The 21,565-nt window shown below is 37.1% G+C and overlaps 1 protein-coding gene across 12 annotated transcripts in view; it reads left to right on the top strand.

Moving 5' to 3' along the window:
• Window positions 1-21,565, top strand: part of LRRC49 (leucine rich repeat containing 49) — a 201,467-nt gene that overhangs the window by 14,464 nt on the left and 165,438 nt on the right. For 6 of the 12 annotated variants that reach the window (XR_012120775.1, XM_073212107.1, XM_073212098.1 and 3 more), the window contains 3 exons: window positions 5,913-6,018; window positions 10,868-11,071; window positions 17,323-17,389. Coding sequence is in view for 11 of the 12 variants with exons in the window: in XM_073212098.1 (XP_073068199.1) it covers window positions 5,913-6,018; window positions 10,868-11,071; window positions 17,323-17,389 (377 nt within the window). In the remaining variant the exon portion in view is untranslated. Of the gene's footprint in view, window positions 1-5,425; window positions 5,605-5,912; window positions 6,019-10,867; window positions 11,072-17,322; window positions 17,390-21,565 lie in introns of all 12 variants that reach the window. The other 6 variants (XM_073212103.1, XM_073212104.1, XM_073212100.1 and 3 more) reach the window with 4 other exon arrangements.

Genomic DNA, 21,565 nt, shown 5'->3' on the forward strand with positions numbered 1-21,565 from the left:
TTGCTGGGAATTGGTTTGTTTAGATTTTCTGTTTCTTTCTTGGTTAGTCTTGGAAGGTTGTATTTTTCTAGGAAGTTGTCCATTTCCTCTAGGTTTTGTAGCTTGTTAGCATATAGATTCTCATAGTATTCTCTAAGAATTCTTTGTATTTCTGTGGGGTCTATCATGGTTTTTCCTTTCTCATTTCTGATTCTGTTTATGTGTGTAGATTCTCTTTTCCTCTTAGTAAGTCTGGCCAGGTGCTTACCTATTTTGTTTATTTTCTCAAAGAACCACCTCTTGGTTTCATTGATTTTTCCTCTTGTTTTATTCTTCTCGATTTTGTTTATTTCTTCTCTGATCTTGATTATGTCCCTCCTTCAGCTGCCTTTACACCTCATTTGTTCTTCTTTTTCCAGTTTCAGTAATTGTGACATTACACTATTCATTTGGGATTGTTCTTCCTTCTTTAAATAGCCCTGGATTGCTATATACTTTGCTCTTAGGACTGCCTTCGCTGTGTCCCACAGATGTTGGGGGTTTGTACTGTTGTTTTCATTTGTCTCCATATATGGCTTGAAGTCTATTTTAATTTGGTCTTTGATCCATTAATTATTTAGGACCATGTTGTTAAGCCTCCATGTGTTTATGAGCCTTTTTGTTTTCTTTGTACAATTTATTTCTAGTTTTATACCCTTGTGGTCTGAGAAGTTGGTTGGTAGAATTTCAATCTTTTTTAATTTACTGAGGCTCTATTTGTGGTCTGTTCTGCAAAATGTTCCATGAGCACTTGAGAAGAATGTGCACCTTGCTGCTTTTGGGTGTAGAGTTCTGTAGATGTCTGTTAAGTCCATCTGTTCTAGTGTGTTGTTCAGTGCCTCTGTGTCCTTATTTATTTTCTGTATGCTGGATCTGTCCTTGGGAGTGAGTGGTGTGTTGAAGTCTCCTAGAATGAATGCATTGCATTCTATTTCCTCCTTTAATTCTGTTAGTATTTGTTTCACATATGTTGGTGCTCCTGTGTTGGGTGCATATATATTTATAATGGTTATATCCTCTTGTTGGTCTGACCCCATTATCATTATGTAATGTCCTTCTTTATCTCTTGTTACTTTCTTTGTTTTGAAGTCTATTTTGTCTGATGCTAGTACTGTAACACCTGCTTTTTTCTCCCTATTATTTGCATGAATTATCTTTTTCCATCCCTTGACTTTTAGTCTGTGTACGTCTTTGGGTTTGAGGTGAGTCTCTTGTAAGCAGCATATAGATGGGTCTTGCTTTTTTATCCATTCTATTACTCTGTGTTTTTTGATTGGTCCATTCAGTCCATTTACACTTAGGGTGATTATTGAAAGATATGTACTTATTGCCATTGCAGGCTTTAGATTCATGGTTACCAAAGGTTCAAGGGTAGCTGCTTTACTATCTACCTGTCCTGTCTAACTTAACTTGCTTATTAAGCTATTATAAACACAGTCTGATGATTCTTTATTTCTCTCCCTTCTTACTCTTCCTCCTCCATTCTTTATATGTTAGGTGTTTTATTCTGTGCTCTTTGCGTTCCCTTTGACTGCTTTTGTGAGTAGTTGATTTTATTTTTTTTTGCCTTTAGGTAGTATTTGGTTGGTTTGCTTTCTTTGGTGTGATTTTATTTTCTCTGGTGACATCTATTTAGCCTTAGGAGTGGTTCCATCTAGAGCAGTTCCTTTAAAATATCCTGTAGAGGTGATTTGTGGGAGGCAAATTCCCTCAACTTTTGCTTGTCTGGGAATTGTTTAATCCCTCCTTCATATTTAAATGATAATCGTGCTGGATACAGTATTCTTGGTTCAAGGCCCTTCTGTTTCATTGCATTAAATATATCATGCCGTTCTCTTCTGGCCTGTAAGGTTTCTGTTGAGAAGTTTGATGATAGCCTGATGGATTTTCCTTTGTAGGTGACCTTTTTTCTCTCTCTGACTGCCTTTAATACTCGTCCTTGTCTTTGATCTTTGCCATTTTAATTATTATATGTCTTGGTGTTGTCCTCCTTGGTCCCTTGTGTTGGGAGATCTATGGGCTTCTATGGTCTGAGAGACTATTTCCTCCCCCTGGTTTGGGAAGTTTTCAGTTATTATTTCTTCAAAGACACTTTCTGTCCCTTTTTCTCTCTCTTCTTCTTCTGATACTCCTGTAACGCCAATATTGTTCTGTTTGGATTGGTCTCAGAGTTCTCTTAATATTCTTTCATTCCTGGCGATCCTTTTATCTCTCTCGGCCTCAGCTTCGCTGTGTTCCGATTCTCTGATTTCTATTCCATTAATGGTATCTTGCACCTCATCCAGTCTGCCCTTAAGTCCTTCCAGAGATTGTTTTATTTCAGTATTCTCCCTCTTAACCTGATCATTTAGCTCTTGAATATTTCTCTGCAGGTCCATCAGCATGGTTATGACCTTATTTTGAATTCTTTTTCAGGAAGATTGGTTATATCTGTTTTTCCCAGTCCTCTCTATTGGGTTGTCTTGGTAATTCTGGAGTGGACCAAATTCTTCTACCTTTTCATGGCAATAGAGGTAGTCAAAGGCAGGTGGTGCATGTTTCATCTGGGAGAACAAAGTCCCTTCCTGCTTGCTAGTTGCCCTGCCCCTCTCTGCTGCCTGTTTTGGTCACCCTGACACCAGGAGCAGCATCCAGGTTAATCCCCTGAGCTGCTGTGGGTGGGGCAGCCCAGAGCCCTGCGGGGAGAGGCAAGCAGGTGCCCTGGCTGTTCTCTCCTGTGACAATGGTGCCCCTTCATGCCCTGCTCTGGCTTCCTCTGCCTGCACCACGCAGCTGCACACTGGCAGCGTCCCTGGATTCTGGCCCGGGCGGCTGCCTTCTGGGAGGAGACTCTGGGCGGCTGCTGTGGGCATGGCCACTCTCAGGCGGCTTGGTGGCTGTAGTGTCCCTATGCGGGAGAGGGAGTGAATGGCAGGCTGTTCATCATTGTGAGGGGCTTCAGAGCTGCGCTGCCTCCTAGGGTACTGGGGCATCCAAAGCTCCTCAGGATTCCCAGCTGCTGAGCTGAGTGTGCCGGGACCATTCCTTCCAGCTGTGAGGTCCCTGTCCCTTTAAGACTTTCAAAAAGCACTCGCTTTTCTTTTGTCCCAGGGGCGCCTGCCGCAGGGACCCACTTGCAGAGTTTACTTTTCTGTTTCCCTAACATCCATCACACCATGCAGTGTGTGTCTGTGCTCCCCGTGTGGATCAGTAGGGCTGGGTATTTAGCAGTCCTGGGCTCCCACTCCCTCCCTGCTTTGACTCTTTTCCTTCCACCAGTGGGCTGGGGTTGGGGGGAGCACTCGGGTCCCGCTGGGCCACATCTCACCCCCTTTATGAGATGCTGAGTTCTCACAGATGTAGATGTGGCCTGGCTGTTGTACTGTATCCTCTGGTCTCTGTTTTAGGAATAGTTGTATTTGTTGTATTTTCAAAAATATATATGGTTTTTGGAGGAGATTTCTGCTGCTCTACTCATGCTGCCATCTTGGCTCCATCTCATTCAGCATTTTAATACTAAAATGCAAGAATTTGTGATTTTCTTTTTTAACAGAAATAATACAAACAAAATAGTTTCTAGTTAACTCTTACTAAATTAGAAAATTAATTAGTTAATCTGAATTTAGATTCTACCAAGAATGTAAAGCATATAAAATGAGGTCCATTTCTTGAAGTTATAAATTTAATTGGAAAGACAGTCTGATAAACTAAAGAGTGTTATATGTAATAAACAGTAATGGGCAATGTTTCAATTAAAATTTTCCATGTAGTAATGCAGTTTATCTGTGGGATAAAACACTCAAAATATGCATGTAGGTGTTGGATACACACATATATATATGTGTATATGTGAGTGTTTATATATCCACATAAATATGTGGATATTTCAACTGCAGATCACTCTGGTTCCCAGTCATTTGGAGGATCTTATTTGTGGATTTTAAGTCATTTCTACCTAATTCTTCTCATCTCTTGCTATTTATATCACATGATTGTACATCACCATGATTGTGATAGTACACTCATTGTGTAGATTGTGGTTATGACTTCTGTGTGTAATGGGAGCTGAAAAGTGTGAGGATAGAATTTTTTATTCACTGAGTGTAAATGAAGTTTTCTCTTTGATTATTGCATCCATATTCCAAGTCTTATAAAGTTTAAATTTGCATCTTAAATTGAGAATTGGCCTGAAGCCTTTACAAATAATTTAAAAAATCTAATTCTGATTCTGAGAAGAGAAATCAAGGTTGTCTGTCATTTGGGTTTTTCCTTTATCATCTTTAGCTGACCAGCTAATCCTTAGTCTGTTAATGCTTAGGCTAGGTTTTGTTTGTTTTCTTTTTGTTTTTTGATTTCCAATCAGTGTGCTAAATCACGGTTGCTTGGGTATTCTGCAAAAAGCTGGTCATGTTGCAAGACCGGTTCATTGGTGGTTATGATGTCAGTTCTGAATGCTTGTACTCCAGAACGTCATTATTAGTTGTCTGGATGTTCCATAATACTCATAAAAATGGGCTAAGAACACTGATGATTTTGTTGAAGAAGCTAGGTGTGTGAAACGTGGGCTTGTACTTTGCAGACCTGGAGAAGCTAGCCAATACCAGTGCTTTACGGCTCTGCTCTTTAACATGTCTACATGCAACTTGAGTTTAGGTTGTCATCTTTTACCTGCTGACTTTCCAAAGAGTATGTTGGCTTCCTAGCTTTGGTTTTATCTTTTCACCAATTTTTGGTCAATTTCAGCAGCAGAATTCTGGAGTAACCTGAGGTTCTATTTTACTGCTAATTACTCCTCTCACCATCAGTTGCTGCTTTGGGGAAATTTTCTCTTTATAGAAGAAAATATATAATCCTTCATGTAAGGATGAACTGGCCAGTAGGTTTCCTCTAGTATTCAAATTATATCTTTTGAACCATTTCTCAAACTTTACCTCATTTCTGAAACTTCCAGCCTCTCTTCTTGATCATCTTACAATCTGCTAGGTCTTTAAAATGTATCTTACTTCCCAGCTCCCCCAAACCTATTTGTCTTCTTTAAGTGAAGAATAACCAGACACACTTATAAGTGAATATAAAAGTAGGTATTATTTTTTGTTGTGCATTTTGTGCATGTTCTTTATAGTTAGTTAATTTCATAGTATTTTCATTCTAGATTGAAAATGACTCAATGGTAGGGACAACATCTAACCAGTAACCTATAAACCCCATAAGGGAGTCATATACCCTGTAGACCTTAGCTGTGAGTATACAAGATTTAGTAACGTCCACTTTGGTCTCTGCAATATTCTCTACTGATAGTAGCTGATTATACAAAGAAAAAGTGATGATGTGAGGTTTACATTTGCTATCCAAAACTACTTTCTTTGTATTTTCCTGCAGCAAAGTCATCTTTTTGTAGCTTTGTGATTAACTTTTTGATATTTTGAAGGAGATGGAAGAGTAATAAAGCATCTTGCTTCTCATCCACTCCAAACGTGACAGAACTGTGTGGGCCGGAAATGAAAACTACCATGAGCTCCTTGTCAGCATTTGGAGATTCTTCCATTCAGACATCTTCAAAGTCCAGAATCCGGCAGGGCTGTCGTAGTGCCGGCCCAAGTGTGTCTGGTAATGAGGGACCATCATCTCAGTTACAAGAGAGTTAAAGTTCAAAGTTAGGAGTCAGCATTAGGAAGAGATAAAGATAGCACTAAGAGGCAAGGGGAAAATTATTTGGCATATGTAGAATAGTTTAGGTTTGAGGAGGAAAGGAACAAATTCAAATTTTGTAATTAATTTCAAATATGGGGAGTTATAGAAATTCTACTTCCCAGAAAAGATATTTGTAGGTGCTAAAGTTCTCCAAATATAAGGTGACTTTAGTTTCAAGATTTTAAAGGTTTTTGTTAATCAAGTCATTTCTGTATCATTTTCAGTAGGTGATCACATTAATTTGGCGAGCTCATCAATGCCATCATTTCCTATTCTCCAGCGTTCTTCTGAAGAGAAAATTCTGTACTCAGACAGGTTGACCCTACAAAGGTGAGGACAATTTATTTTATTTTTTTGACTGATTAATGACACAGACATGGTACAAAATTCTCTCTCCCTTCTCTTATTCTCTACCTATCTAATTCTCCTACCTAGGTATAATCACTGTTACCAATTTTTTGTTTATCCTTTGAGGAGTCTGGGGAGGAATTTTATATCTGTATAATGTAAAAAGAGTTTGACTGTTCTGAAGGAGTACTGTAGCAATTCTAAAATATGGCATTGATGAAAATGGATTTTGTAAGGTAGAAAAAGCTTACAACATAGCCCTCACATGGGCTTTTGGGCCCTGTTCTAGTTGAGTTCCCTGTTACTCGTTGGCCTCCCATGCCCCCAGTCTCTCCTTCACTCACTCTGGCACAGCTACACCTGCCTCCTTGCTGCCGCTTGAATACACTGAGCATGCTCACACCTCAGGATGTTGCGCTTGTTCCCTCTGCCTCGAATGCTGTTCCTTTGCATAACTGCAGGTTCATTCCCTTCCCTCCTTCAGGTCTTCACTCAAATGTCATCATCTCAGTGTTGACGGGCCCTGGCCACCCTCTCCAAAGCTGCAGCCCCTTCTACTCTGACATTACCCAGCCCTCTTCTCTGCTTTTATTTTTCTTCTTAGCACTTAGCACCCTCTAACATATTAAGTATTTTATTTATCAAGTTTGTTCTTTGTCTCCACCTATTATTATATAAGCTCCACAAACGCTGGAGTTTTGTTCAGTTCTGTATCCCTAGCACCTAGAACAGAGCCTGGGACATAAAAGGCTCTCAGAAATTTTTGAATGAATATATTTAGATCTTGATTCTCATCTTTAAATCTCAGTAGGTATCTGCAATAGAGTGGTGGATGAAAGATCCCAAACCTACCTTCATGCTATCACCAGCAAAGAAACCATCTCTGCAGTGCATACCTTTACCTTAGTAGTGGATATGTAACAACAAACTTTTAAACAGATTTATTAGCTTAACAGTGCACTCCTAATAGCAAATTGTCATGGACTACTCATGTTCTGAGTTAGGAGAAAGCTCCTTGAAGGATGCAACATGTCATTTTGCAGGCAGAGTAACATTTGAGGGCAGTAACTCTCATGACATCTCTGCAGTATTGTGTTTTGAGTGTTTTAGGTGAACTAGAAGCTGGGGGTACCAGTAAGTTTGACTATGAGAAACCGAGGAAGACAGAAGCAGGACAAGTGAGACAATTTAAGTTTTTTGCTAAGATGATGCACAAAGATACAAAATTTAAACTAGAATTACAGGCATATCTCATTGATTGCACTTCACTGTGTTGTTCTTCACAGATGTTGCATTTTTTTTACAAATTGAAGGTTGGTGGCAATCCTTCTGCACAAGTCTGTTGGTGTCTTTTTTGCAGTAGTAGTTGCTCACTTCATGTCTCTGTGTCACTTTTTGGTAACTGTTGCAATATTTTTAAAGTTTTCATTATTATTATATTTGTTATAGTGATCTATGATCAGTGATCTTTTTTGTTATTATTGTAATTGTCAGGAGATCCTAGAACCATGTCCATATAAGATAGTAAATTTAATTGACAAATGTGTGTGTTCTGACTGCCCTGTTGGCTGGCTGTTCCCCTGTCTCGCTTTCTCTTCTCAGGCCTCCCTATTCCCTGAGACACAACAGTATTGAAATGAATAATCCTTCGGTGCCTCTGAGGGTTAAAGTGAAAGAAAGAGTCACATGTCTCTCATTTTAAATCAAAAGCTTACAATGATTAAGCTTGGTGAGGAAGGCGTATCTAGAGTGGAAGTAGGCTGAAAGCCAAACAGCCACGTGTGAATGCAAAGAGTTCTTGATGGAAATTAAAAGTGCTGCTCCGGTGAACACGTGAATGATAAGAAAGAGAAACAGTCTTATCGCTGATATGGAGAAGTTTTAGTGGTCTGAACAGAAGATCAAATCAGCCACAGTAGTACCTTAAATCAAAGAGCAAGTACCCGACTCTTCAAGTCTATGGAAGCTGAAAGAGGTGAGGAAGCTACGGAACAGTTTGAGGCTAGTAGAGGTTGGTTCATGAGGTTGAAGGAAAGAAACCATCTCCGTGATATAGTGAGTACAAGGTGAAACAGCAAGCACTGATTTAGAAGCTCAGTAAATTATCCAGAAGGTCTCACTAAAATAATGAAATGGCTACACTAAACAATAGGTTTTCATTTTAAGTGAAACAGCCCTATACTGGAAGAAGATGCCTTCTAGGGCTTTCTAACCTAGAGAGGAGGAGTCAGTGCCTGGCTTCAGAGCTTCAAAGGACAGGCTGACTATCTTGTTGGGGGCTTATGCAGCTTGTGACTTTATGTTGAAGCCAGTGATCATTTGCCATTCTGAAAATTCTAGGACCCTTAAAAATTATTTGAAATCTATTCTTCCTGTGTCTGCAAATGGAACAACAAAGCCCGGAATGACAGCCCATGTGTGTACAACATGATTTACTAAATATTTAAGCCCATAATTGAGACTTACTTTAAAAAAAAAAAGAGATTCCTTTCAAAATATTACTGCTCATTAACAATGCACCTGGTCACCCAAGAGCTCTGATGGAGTCATACAATGAGATTAATGTTTTCATGCCTGCTAAAATAGCATCCTTTCCACAGTCTATGGATAAGGACTCATTTGGACTTTCAGGCCTTACTATTTAAGATACACAATTTGCAAGACTATAGCTGCCATAAATAGTGATTCCTCTGATGGTTCTGGGCAAAATAAGTTGAAAACCTTCTGGAAAGGATTTACCATTCTGGATGCTATTAAGAACATTTGTGACTCATGAAAGTAGGTCAAAGTATCAACACTAACAGGAATTTGGAAGAAGTTGATTCTGTCCCTCATGGATGACTTTGAGCGTTTCAAGACTTCAGGGCAGGAAGTAAGTACAGATGTGGTTGAGACAGCAAGAGACCTAGAATCAGAGTGGGGGCCTGAGGATGTCACTGAGTTACTGCATCTCATAATAAAACTTCAGCGGATAAGGAGTTGCTTCTTATGGATGAGCAAAGAAAGTGGTTTCCTGAGATGGACTCTACTCTGGTGAAGATGCTGTGAAGATTCTTGGAATGACAACAAGGGATTTAGAATATTCTGTAAATATTCTGTTAACTTAGTTGATAAAGCACTGGCAGGGTTTGAGAGGTTCAACTCCAATTTTGAAAGAAATTCTGTGGGTGAAGTGCTATCATATAGCATTACATGCTCCATAGAAATTGTTGATGAAAGAAGAGTCAATTAAAATGGCAAACCTCATTGTCTTATTTTACGAAATTGCCACAGCTTCCGTAACCTTCAGTAATCCCCACTCTGATCAGTCAGCAGCCGTCAACATCAAGGCAAGACCCTCCACTAGCAAAAAGATTACAACTCACTGAAAGCTCAGATGATAGTTAGCATTTGTTAGCAATAAAGTATTTTTAAATTAAGATATGTACCTTAATTTTTTTTAGACATCAAAACATTTTTTTAGAAATAGTTTTTTTAGACATAATGCTAGCACACACTTAATAGATTGCAGTGCAGTGTAAACATAATTTTTATATGCACTGGGAAACCAAAAAATTCACTTGACTTGCTTTATTGAAATATTGATTGTGGTAGTCTGGAGCTAAACTCTCAATATCTCCAAAGTATGCCTGTACTTACAATTTATTCATTTATAATTTGTAAAACAAAAATACCAAAAGTGGTAATACAATTGAATTCATGAAATGATTTGTAAATACTGAGCACACATTAAAAAAATTAAACTATTACCTAATATTTTTACTTTTGTTCTATTTTAAACCAATTTGTTCAGGGCCTGTATCTTTAAACATCATATTTTTATCAACCATTAACATTCAGTTACCCTTGTGCTAATCATTCTTTTTTCTCTTTATGAGGAGGATTCCAGTCACTTCCACAGTTTCACTGATGCTTATAGCATTCTTATTTTATTTAAAGGTTACATTAACTTGATTTTAACTAAAAGGACATATTTTGAATAAATTTTCCAATTAGAGTTCACACTGATCAGTAGAGCTACATTTTCCTTGACAACTGTGTTAAAAATAGTAGAATCACTCTTATCTGGCCATTTTACTATACTAGTAGAATTATTAAAGTACCCTGCAATTTAATTCACATGTAATACATTATTATTACTTTTGGTATATAGAGGATTACTATATTAAATACAGCTAAAGTATATATTATTAACGTTTCATCCTTCCCTACAGCATTCTCAATTTCTGCAAAGCTCAAAGTTAGCGTTGAACATGTAGGTATATACTTAAAATCTAAGCCTCTGAGGAAAGGTAAGGACCACCTTACTATTAATGGATTTCAGGATTAAATTATCTTATCTTAGTGAACTTTAGATTGTTCTTCCTAAGATACCATCCAGCTCAAGAGTCTATGATTCTATGAGAGATTTTTTATTTATTTTCTGATGACTTACTTGCCTGGGCAGTCTTTATGTCAATGGGTTGATGGCTAAGGCATTTTTGTGATTAGATGACATAGTTATTTGAATTGTGTCACTTTCTATTGCAGAAGGCAGTTACATTGAGTGTTTTCTGATAGTAAGTCAATTTTATCAAATAAATGATATTGGAGATTTTTTAATACAATGAGAAGTTAAATGTAATGATTACCCTTATCAAAGTATATTGGCTTTTATATGAGTGATTTACAGTTAGATCCGGGACTGTTTGTTCATGGAGGCAAAAATTAGTTCTATATATCTTTTTCTCCTCACAGCATGGAAGCACAAAGATACTAATACTATTAACAATATTTGTAAGAGAAGGCAGGCTGCCAAGTCAGAACTTTAACTTTTTTTACTGTTTTCTAGGCAAAAGCTGACTGTATGTCCGATCATCGATGGGGAAGAACACCTTCGTTTGTTGAACTTTCAACACAATTTTATAACTCGGATCCAAAATATTTCTAATCTACAGAGGCTAATATTCTTGGATTTATATGATAACCAGATTGAAGAAATTAGTGGGCTTTCTACTTTGAGATCCCTCCGTGTCCTTCTGTTGGGGAAAAACAGGTAATCCCTTTGCAGATAAGTTTTTGTTTGTTATTCTTAGGACTAATGTTGATATTGTTATAGTTAGAATAGTTTAGATGGCAACTTAGAATTGAGATACTTAAGAAACTAAGGTACTGAATTTTTTGAAAGATTATTTGAATGAATTAAGATTCAGACATTTGTTTTATGAGATTTGGTCTGACAATTAGTTAAAATTTACTGATGGTGTATTTTATTATTTCCATTGGGTTCCAGTGCCATGCATTTTATGGAATAAGCGGAAGACTTTGGCTTTGACTTGATGTTTTCTTAGACTGTATGTAAGTGTGTGTATTCACTTTAGGTTTATGTGTTTCACTTGTGATTCTTTCCATTGCTTGACTAAGGGTAGACATTTGATACCTTGTGATTATCAAACTGCTGATGATTCCTATTCGGGTGGTATTTTCAGTATGTATTAATGTTATGTACTGTAGGGACTTTTCTAATTCTTTTCTACGGCTCTGTTACGTAGTGCACCCACACAATTCCCGACCCATTTCCCTGAGGCTTGTTCTTGACCTTTCTCTCCATTCTGCTTTACTGGGTAGCTTTTGTAGTGCTCACAAAAAGGGCCAGTTAGCAAACTCTACAAATGATTTTGATATTATAAAATGATGAACTTTAGATAGGGTGTTATACCTAAGCTTGGTTCCCTTCCCCCTCTTTTTCTTCCCCCACAGCACAGATCTTAAATTATCTCTTCATTCTCACTAGCCAATGGTAAAATTAAATACTTTTTTCCAAGATCTTGTCTCAGGGTTCTAGGCTCTTGTCTGTTCTGTGGCTTCTGGAAAGTTCCCCATCATTGTAGTTAATCACCTACAGTTGGTTCAAACATTAAATTAAGCATTATGGTAGCATGAGGAAATCTGGGAGAATTATAGGATCATGCAGTATTAGAGCTTGAGATAACCTCAGAGATTAGCTCTCTGATTTTACAGATGAAGAAATGGAGATGTAACGTGACCTTTACAAGGTTAGATATGCACAAACTATGTGTAGCAGGACTCTGCTACCAGAGCAGTTCAGTGAGTAAAGTGAAGATTAAAAAGCTCTTCCTACGTGTGAGGCATTCCCTTTTAGGAGCTCCCTGTTCTCTCCCCCGAGGTTTCTTCACTGGTTTCTGATACTTAGAATTATTAATTTGTTTGTTTAGCTTCCATTTATTCTTCCATTTATTCTTTAGCCCTCCTTTCAGTCCTTGAATAAGGTGTTTTCCAGTGATATATTTTTTTAATTCACCTTGTCTAGTTTTAAAATAGTGTCTAGGAGCTGCTTCCGCTTCCTAATGTTTTAAATCATGTCACAATCTACTCTCTTTTATCGCTACTACTTTTCAGCTTCTCTGGCTGCTTGAAAGTAACCTTTTAAGCTTTTTTTAAACTTTTTAATTTTGATATCATTAATGTGCAATTACTTGAACAACATTATGGTAACTAGACTTCCCGCATTATCAAGTCCCCCCCACATACCCCATTACAGTCACTGTCCATCAGCGTCGTAAGATGCTATGGAATCATTACTTGTCTCCTCTGTGTACACTGCCTTTCCCATGTCCACCCCCCTACATTATGTGTGCTAATCGTAATGCCCCTTTTCCCACTTATCCCTCCCTTCCCACCCCCCGACCCCCAGCCCCTTTCCCCTTGGTAACTGTTTAAACTTTAAAGAAGCCTTTTCAAAATATTTTGTGCCTTGAAGACATGAGTATGTATGACCTTCTGACCTTCTTCAAGGTCCATTTGCTCTTCCACCTCTAAGAGACAAATGGCCTTTTCTATATCCTTACCTTGGTCAAGTAAAAGCAATCTAATGTAGTCTCTTCTTCCTTTTTCTAACTCCTCCATCTTTTTGTTTGCTTGCTTTTGGCCAGATTTTACTTTATTTTTCACAAAAGTAAAATAGCTGTTAAACAGTTCTAGAACTGTTAGTGTTCTTGAATAAAAAAGAAAATGAGTCAGAAGACAACTTTCCACATTCTACCAAACTGCATATTTCTGAATTATCAATACAATGCAAATCTGATCCCTAAAACATATGCCTGCTGCTCTCCAGCGGCTGACTTTGTTGAGGTGAGGGACCTGTGAGCCTTGAAGATGTGAATCCATCTTGAGGGAGTGCTTTTGTTGAGTAGCAGGCAAACCTGGTGAGGAATGCTGAGGAAGAGTGGAGCGGTCGGCCACCTGCTCCTCAGGTTTGTCTTGGGTGACTTGTTGCCCCTGTTGGTCAAGTCCAGAAAGTTTTCTCCCTCCCACCTCGCAAAGCCCTACACCATCTTTTTGTCCAAGGCAGTGGAACCATATGTGAAAATCCAGGGCAACCATATGCCTCTAAGTTCAAGCAGCTCCAACAAAGATTTCTGCCTGAAGTTAGAAGGACCCTGCTCAGATTCTGTACGTGAAGTTCACATTGCTGCCAAACAACTTCCAACCCCTCTGTACCGCTTCGCTACTGAAGTTCCTGCCGTCTGACTTTTCTGTTTTCTATCCCCCCTTTATCTTTGTAAAATCTTCTTGATTACAGGCTAATGAACAGAACTTTCCTTCAGTTTCTTCTGATCACCCAGGACTATAGATACAGAATTTTCCTCCAGACCCTGAAATTCCATATTCCTTTTCTTTTAATCCTGTGAAGATTCCCTTAAGGATTTGTCTCTGACATTTGAAAAGCCTCATCTTCCCATAGATCCTCGAGTGGGTCTCAGTAATAAATAGCATGTGGCCTGTGGAGACTGGCTGTGGTATATCCCGAGGGATCTGTAGCTGCTGAGGAGATGGGTGAGCCTTGTCCTTTTTTAGTTGTAGTTCTGTTTAATGGGAGAACTTTAAAAATTGCTGTTAATGTAAATGTCTTCAGCTATTTGGAAATTGACTAGGATTCTCCAGATTCCTCACATCAATACTGATCTGACCCATGGCCTCCTAGGTCAGTCGATGTCTTCATCTGCCTCTGAATTCTTTAGAATTGGATCAGTTTTATTCATTTCAGGTGTGATGGTAGAGAGAGAATCTATGGCAAGGGCAGTTCATGAGAACAAGACAGAAAGTGTTTTGGTTGGTTTTGGGTTAAACTGACTGAGCAATTTGCTAACTTTTCTTCCTGTTCACCTGGACAATCAGAATCTGGAGAGTCATAAAGCCACTATGTGTCAAAGCTAAGAGAATGCTTGAAGTCATCATAAATAGGTTCTGTTTTACTGGGTAGCTTAACAATATGTGGGGCCCTGGTGGAATTTTATGGGAAGACACATTGCACATGAAGATTTCTGTGGTTGAAGTACCTTAAAAGTGCACAGAATTTATGATAAATAAGGAAACAGATTACACTGATCCTCCAAGTCAGAGAAATTTGGGCTGAGACAGTCTCCATCCCTTGATTATAACTTTCAAAATGTTAAAAATATAATTCTCAGATAAATAAGAAATTACAGGCCAGTGTTTTAATTAACTCAGTAATGAGGGAACCAGTAGGGTGACAAAGCTGGTTCAAAGGAGGATAAGAGAAACTTGTATGTTTATAGTCAATGAAAAATAAAAAATGGTAGAATAAGATTGTTAAGTTATAAAACAAGTTAACCTACAAAGCAGTAAAATCATAACCCTATAGGTTATCTTTTCTGTTAGGCAGAAATAAATTATATTCCTACCTGGCAACAATCATCATTACATCTCTCATCAGTTTTCTACAAGATAGTATATAACTTTATGGAGTTTGGGCTCCAGTCAGTGCTAAGTAGTCAGATGAGCCTTAGGTAGGCTGTTGAAAATGCTCTAATATAACATTGAAAGGACACAGAGTCATCCCTTTGTCTATTTCCAAGTTTTGGTTGTCAACACTGAGAAGCACCCTTTCTTCTATATTCACATACCAGTTTTACAAAATTGGTTTTTATACTAAGTATTTTTCACTTGAATACTTATTATTATTTTCATTTGCCAATATCAGTAAATGTTCTTGAAAATATAATTTTTAAAGAACTGTATAATATATATGTAATAATTTAATATTTCCCTTTTGTTAGACATTGAAATTGTCTTTTTTATTTTTGCTGTGATAAAAATCTTTGTCTGTAAATCTTTCCTCTACATCTTTGACTATGTCCTTAGAATAGGCTTTTGTATTTTCTGTTAAGTAGGTGAGTTCACCCTCATAAGCTCATCTGAGGAGGGGATTGAGGTTTGATGAAGAAGAAGGTATATATTTTAGGGAATACTTCTCAAAATGTGATCCCTGGACCATTAGCATCAACACCAACCATCCAATCACTTGTTAGAAATGCACATTTTTGGAACCTGTCCCCAAAACTCTGGAGGTGGGCTCAGCAATCTTTATTTTAGCAAGCCTTCCAGATGATCCTGATACACACAAAAGTTTGGGAACCACTATTTTAAGGAATGTGAGCTTGGGCATTTAAAGAATTGACAAAAGCCTTTTCTAACAGCTGTGAGGTCAAGATTGCTGTTAGAAAGCATCACTGTGTCCTAAGCCGTATTATTAGGTATTATTAGGGTACTGTAATTATCTCTAACTTTTCCAGGTATTTCAAGTGTAAGAGGAATTCTTTTGTAGAAAGTTTTATCTGTTTTCCCATGCTAGCGTAAGCTTGAGAAATTCTCCCAAAATACGATGGAAAATAGAGATAGGAAGAATAAAAGATAAGATGAGGGGAGTGTGGTGTGTATGTGGATACATGCATTTGTGTGTGTGAGATAAGGGAGAGAGAAGTCACGCATGATGGTACACAGTGGGTGTATGATTGGTTATAGAATTCCAGATTTGGTGATGATAAAAGATGGCTGAGGTCAAATGGAGATAGCAATTTATGAAGTTTAAATTTGCATTATGTTTACATAGTAATCAGCATATATGAAGTTTCAAGGGATAATCCACATCCTGGAAATATTTAGGAAGATGGAAACTGTTCTTTGAAAATAGTAAACAGTAATGACAATAGTGATAGGCAGATGATGATAAAGATGGATAGCATGAGCTTCACTTTTATCCTTCCTTGCCAATGCCCTTTCCTTCTACTAAATCACAGTAGTAGGAGAAAGTCAGACCTATGGAAGGGAGAACAATAAAAGGGAGGTGGGTTTTGTTTTGTTAGAAGAGTATAGTTGGAGACAGATGGACAGGTAAGGTGGCCATAGAAGATAGGAGTAAGGAAGACATTGGGAAGGTCCTAACCCTTATAAGAGGGGGCATTTTGGAGGTAAAATCCTGTGTTTTTTATTTTATAGCAGTGTTTTATATTTTCACAAGATGGCAAACAAAAAATTTCAAATATTCACAAGCTGAATATGTCCAGTAGAAAGCATTTCGGTGGTATTCAGTTTGTCTCTGTGATAATAATCTTGTTATGAATACTCTTGCATGTAAAACTCATCCTTTTAGTTAGTATGTTCATTTATTCATTAAACAAATATTTTTCGGGTGCCTGTTTGGTGCCAGGCACCGTCCTGATTTCTGGGGATAATGTAGAGAACATGTCGAAGTTTCTGCCCCCTTGAAGCCCACATTTTGGTTTGAGCAAGGAAGTCATAAGAAAGTAAACACATAGGTAATATAATTTTAGGCAAGGATAAATGCAATGAAGTCAATTAAATCAGGGGAAAGAGAGTAATGAGAACAGGAAGACAGAGCTATTTCTGATACGGTCATCTGGTGAGGCTGCTGTGGAAAGACATTTGAGCCAAGACCTGAATAATGTGAAGGAGTGACCCACGTGCTGTTCAGGGGAAGCACAGTAAGGAAAAAGGAGCAGCCAGGGTGAACATCCAAGGCACACGCGGACTTCTTAGGTCAGCGACAGCAAGAAAGCTGTGGAGTCCGCAGGAGGCGAGGCTGGAGGCGAGGCTGGAGGCGGGTCATGGTCAGGCCGCCTAGTGCCCTGGGGACTGAGGAAAGGAGTTGAGGTCATGTCTCAGGTGAAGGGAGTTGCCTTCGCCTAATGTTCTTAGAAGTAGAATTGCTCTTTTCTGAAGATACAACTTTTAAGCTGTCTTTGGGACATTCTACCCCACGTATTTTTCACATTATATATATAAAAAAGAAACATGTTTTTGTTTAATATATAATCGTATAATATCCCTCCTATATATATACTGCTATTTCTCTACCTGACTATGTATATAGATAGGGAATGAATTAAAATGAGTTATGCCTTAGCATGTTTTGATATACAGTAGATGTGATACGTCCATATTTCTACTCATTCTGATTTTTAGAATCAAGAAAATCTCAAATCTGGAGAATCTAAAAAGCTTAGATGTCTTGGACCTTCATGGAAATCAGGTATTATAAAGTCTTTCATTTCTTTCTTTTTTGAAAAAGAGCCAAGGAAATTTGATACTGTAGAAGTTTTAAGAAATATATACTTGTGATGAATTTTTCAAAAGTTACTATACTGATACATTGAAATTTATAAGATATTAAATCTATTTAGGAAAGATTTAATAATTCCATAATTTAAATGACAGATAAAACATAAGCACCTGGAATCCTATGGTGATGACAATTTTGTTCCTTATTTAGTATTAACTTATTTTTAAAATACACATTATCTAACTCTAACCCAAGAACTAATAATTTTTTTTTTCCTTGGGTGTTCCTTCTATATTCCAAAGCAACCAGTGCTGTGGAATTCACACTTACCACATTTATCATTCTTTTGTGGGTTTTTAAAAGTTGCTTTTAAAACTATAAAACTTTTAAAACATATATGCATTATCTAAATAATATATTGTTGAAAGTATTGTCTTTTAATTTTGAAAAAGGTCTCATACTGTATATTGTCATCTAGTATTTTCTTTTTGGATATAACATTATGTTGCTGAGATTCATCTATTTTGATTAAGTAGTTGTAGTTTTTTCATTTTCACTGTTATATGTTCCCATTATGTGATTATGTGAAAAATGTGTTTCTTCAGTTTACTATTGGTAGTCATTTGGGTTGTTTCCTTTTTTGTTGTTTTTTTCTTTTCTGTCCAATTAGGAATACTGCTTCTAAGAACATTCTTGTACATGTTTCTTCATATTCCATATATATGTAGGAGTGACACTGATAGGTCATAGGCTATTTAAATGTCTAACTTTACAAGATAATGCCAAATTGTTTTCTAAAGTGGTTGCACCAGTTTATACTCCTTCCAGGAATACGTAATAGATCTTGTTGCTTACCATCCTTTTCAGTGTTTGGAATTGTCAGGCTTCTTAATTTTCACCAAGTAAATTGGTATAAAGAAGTATCTCCTTGTGGTTTTAATTCATATTTCTCTGATTACTGTATAATCTGGGCTATTTACTCTGTTCAGTCAATTTGCCTACCCTTATTTCTGTCTGTCTTAATTTCTCTATCTGGTTTGTTATATTCCCCCCTCCTTAATCTTCTCTCTTGGAGCACCTTGGCTGTTTTTTTACCATTTGATCTCGCATTTAAATTTTAGTCTTTGAAATGTGAGTATTATTTATGAATAGCTACATGAGCTACATACTCATGCAGAAGGTAAAGCCCCTCCTGAAGTGGTAGGTGTGTATTCTGGGATGATCCAGGAGTACGTGCCTGTTGATGAACAAGATCTGCCACTGCCACTTGCAGCTGGCCAGGTGCAAACCTCCGTATGATCTCGCTAGTTGTTAGTCCCAATTTTTTTGGTGAAAAGCCAATGTAATTAATAAAAACCTTGCTAGGCATAGGTAGGTCACATCTGCTATGTTCTAATCTTATCTCAGCCCCATCAGTGTGTCTGTCTGTGTGTACATACAGTGGGAGAAGCATTAGTGGCCTGGGAATGGTCCAGCTCTGCAGGCTTGTTAGTGTCACTCTAGTAGAGGGGAAGTTACCCAGTGAGACGGTTAGTGGAAGGGAAGATAAATTAACTTTTCTGTAAAAGAATGTCATATACAAAAGAACCCAGACTAAAAACAACCTGGGATATTTTTTATTGCTAGCTAATTTAGAATATGTTGAGGAACAGTGAGAGATTAGGTAAGAAGGTAGGTAAAGGCTGGACTGTGGAGGGCTTTGTAATGCCCCACTAAGGAATTGTTATGTCATTTTGTAGCCCACTATTTTTAAAACTACTCATAATAGTAAGTGAAACATTTTATGGTAGCAATATTTTCCTTAAGTTAATTTTAAAATGTATATGTGAGAAATAAACATTTTTATGTGGTTTTCACATCATAACATACCTTTAAGAACTAATGGGCATTATCCAAGCTCTATAAGAACACCTGACAAATGAATAATGCATCACTTGACCTGTATATTATGTGTAGGAATTATTTACCAACAATTATATTGATGAAAAATGCTCTGTTCCTTGTTAGCTGACCTGTACTATGTGTCTTATAATTTGAGCCTATGTTTGTGATATACCGTATATTAAGATTAAACATTTGTACCACACAGTTATTTCTCAAGGTTCTGTAACTACAAAAAGGAAGTTTTAAATGAAAATCTGAGTCTTGTTTCAAAATATCTAAAAACAATAAGCAAAAATTTGGAAGATTTCAAAGCAAAGATGGTCTTGGTGACCTTAAATTTCTAAGAAGTCATGAGATAAACTATTCAAGATTAAACAATGTCCAAATCTTAAAAAAATAGCATCAAGTAGTTAAAAAACTAAAAGCAAACTAGGAGAATATTTCTTGTTTTTTAAATTTACCTTCATTAGAAATAAAAATATTTTGTGTTCATTGTAAAATAAAGCATAATTGGTTTCTGGATTTGAAAACGTTATGAGGAGTGATTATGGTGCTCAAGAATTAGACTAGGATTGGAAAGAGATGGAGGGAGGTGAAACCAGAGACAGAAAACAGTCGAGAAACTAATCCAGTAATCTTGGTGAGAAATGATGATCACGTGAAGTAAAATAGTAGCAAGAGGGATATCATAAGAGGCAGGTTGGATAAATATTTAAAAAGCAGAAACATCAAGATTTAACAGTTGATTATATGTGCGTAGTGAAGAGTACAGAGGAAATCTGGAACTTGACTCTCAACTTCTGGCCTAGATATTTTGGGGACTACCAGAATTCGTTCTTTCTGTAAATGCTTGCTTTTAACACAGATGCAAATGTGCTTAAGAAGAATCTGTTCTTTCAGTTCCTTCAGGGAGAGCTTTCCCTTTCTGTGACTGCATGTCTGAAAGCAGACATTTACCCTTTCAGTAGTGCTGAGTAGGAAGGTTTTTCTTTATCCCGACAGGACAGTCAGGGTTACTCTTATACAAAAGATAAGACTGGAGTATCCAGCTTTCCTAGATGTCTTAGAAAGCTCTGTGATCAATCTTGGGGCCCTCTTGCTGATCAGTGTGACCCGTTACTGGGCTTTCAAACAATCCCATTATTTCTTCTTCTTGCTGTGAGACTTATTAACTCATCAAACTACACTCTTGCCAGCTACCCAAAATGAAATTTCTGTCATTTACTCTATGCTTATGACTTTGTCCATGACTACAAGTAACAGATTTTATTCCACCAGAGATGTTACACATAATTCTGGTCTCTAATTGCAAACCAGGAAGCCAAATATCCCCAGTGAGTATTTTTTTAAGTGCAGGTTGATACATATATATATGAGAATTAACAATGCTTCTTTCAGAGTTACCAATCTAAAAGGTAACTCTAAAATGTAGACATTCTAATTGTAAGTCCACTAGGACCAAATGAAATTGGAGAAAAGTAGTTTTCTTAAAAAAATGCCCAGGATTATTAGTAGGAGGGGGAAGACACCCTATGCAGATCCCCTATGCAGATCCTGCATAGGGTGTCTTCCCCGTCCTACTAATAATCTTAAGTATTTATATCTTTCTTGAGCTTAGAAACGTTTTTTATATATTTAAATATCTCTTTTTCAGTTATGTTTGTAGTATCTATATTGTCTTCTATATTCCTGTCTTTTACCTTTTTTCTTCCTAGCTCTGTTTTTCCTTGGTGTTTTAGAATATTTTTGTAAGCTATTCTGACATTAAAGATTTTGCACAGTGTCTATTTTTCTTTCTGCTGATTCCATACATCTCAAATTCTATCACCTATTTAGCTTTGAAATGTTTTTGTCCATGTTTTATAGTACAGTTCTGTCATTGCAAATACTAAAAACCTTATTTCTTCTTTTATAGTTTTTACTTATTTTCATTTGCATTAGTTGGACCAAAAATCTTAGGACAAATTTTAAAACATGGTCAGATGTTAACTTTATATATTATTGAATTTACCATAAACATCGTTAGGTTTCTCTTTTGAACCTAGATGGAATCTAGATGGTATTTCTTGAATGTAAGAGAAAGTGCAACTAACATCATAGAAACTAGATTATAAATCTAAAAACCAGTTCTTCCAGCCAACATCTGCTTTGAAGTGTAAAATAAAAATACAAAAAATATCATTAAGGTGAGAAAGGATTAAAGATGGCAGCATGAGAGGTGAGACAGAGGCTTGCTCCTAAAACTGCATATAATACAAAAAT

The sequence above is a fragment of the Manis javanica genome, chromosome 8 (assembly GCF_040802235.1).
Source record: "Manis javanica isolate MJ-LG chromosome 8, MJ_LKY, whole genome shotgun sequence".
NCBI classification, from domain to species: Eukaryota; Metazoa; Chordata; class Mammalia; order Pholidota; family Manidae; genus Manis; species Manis javanica.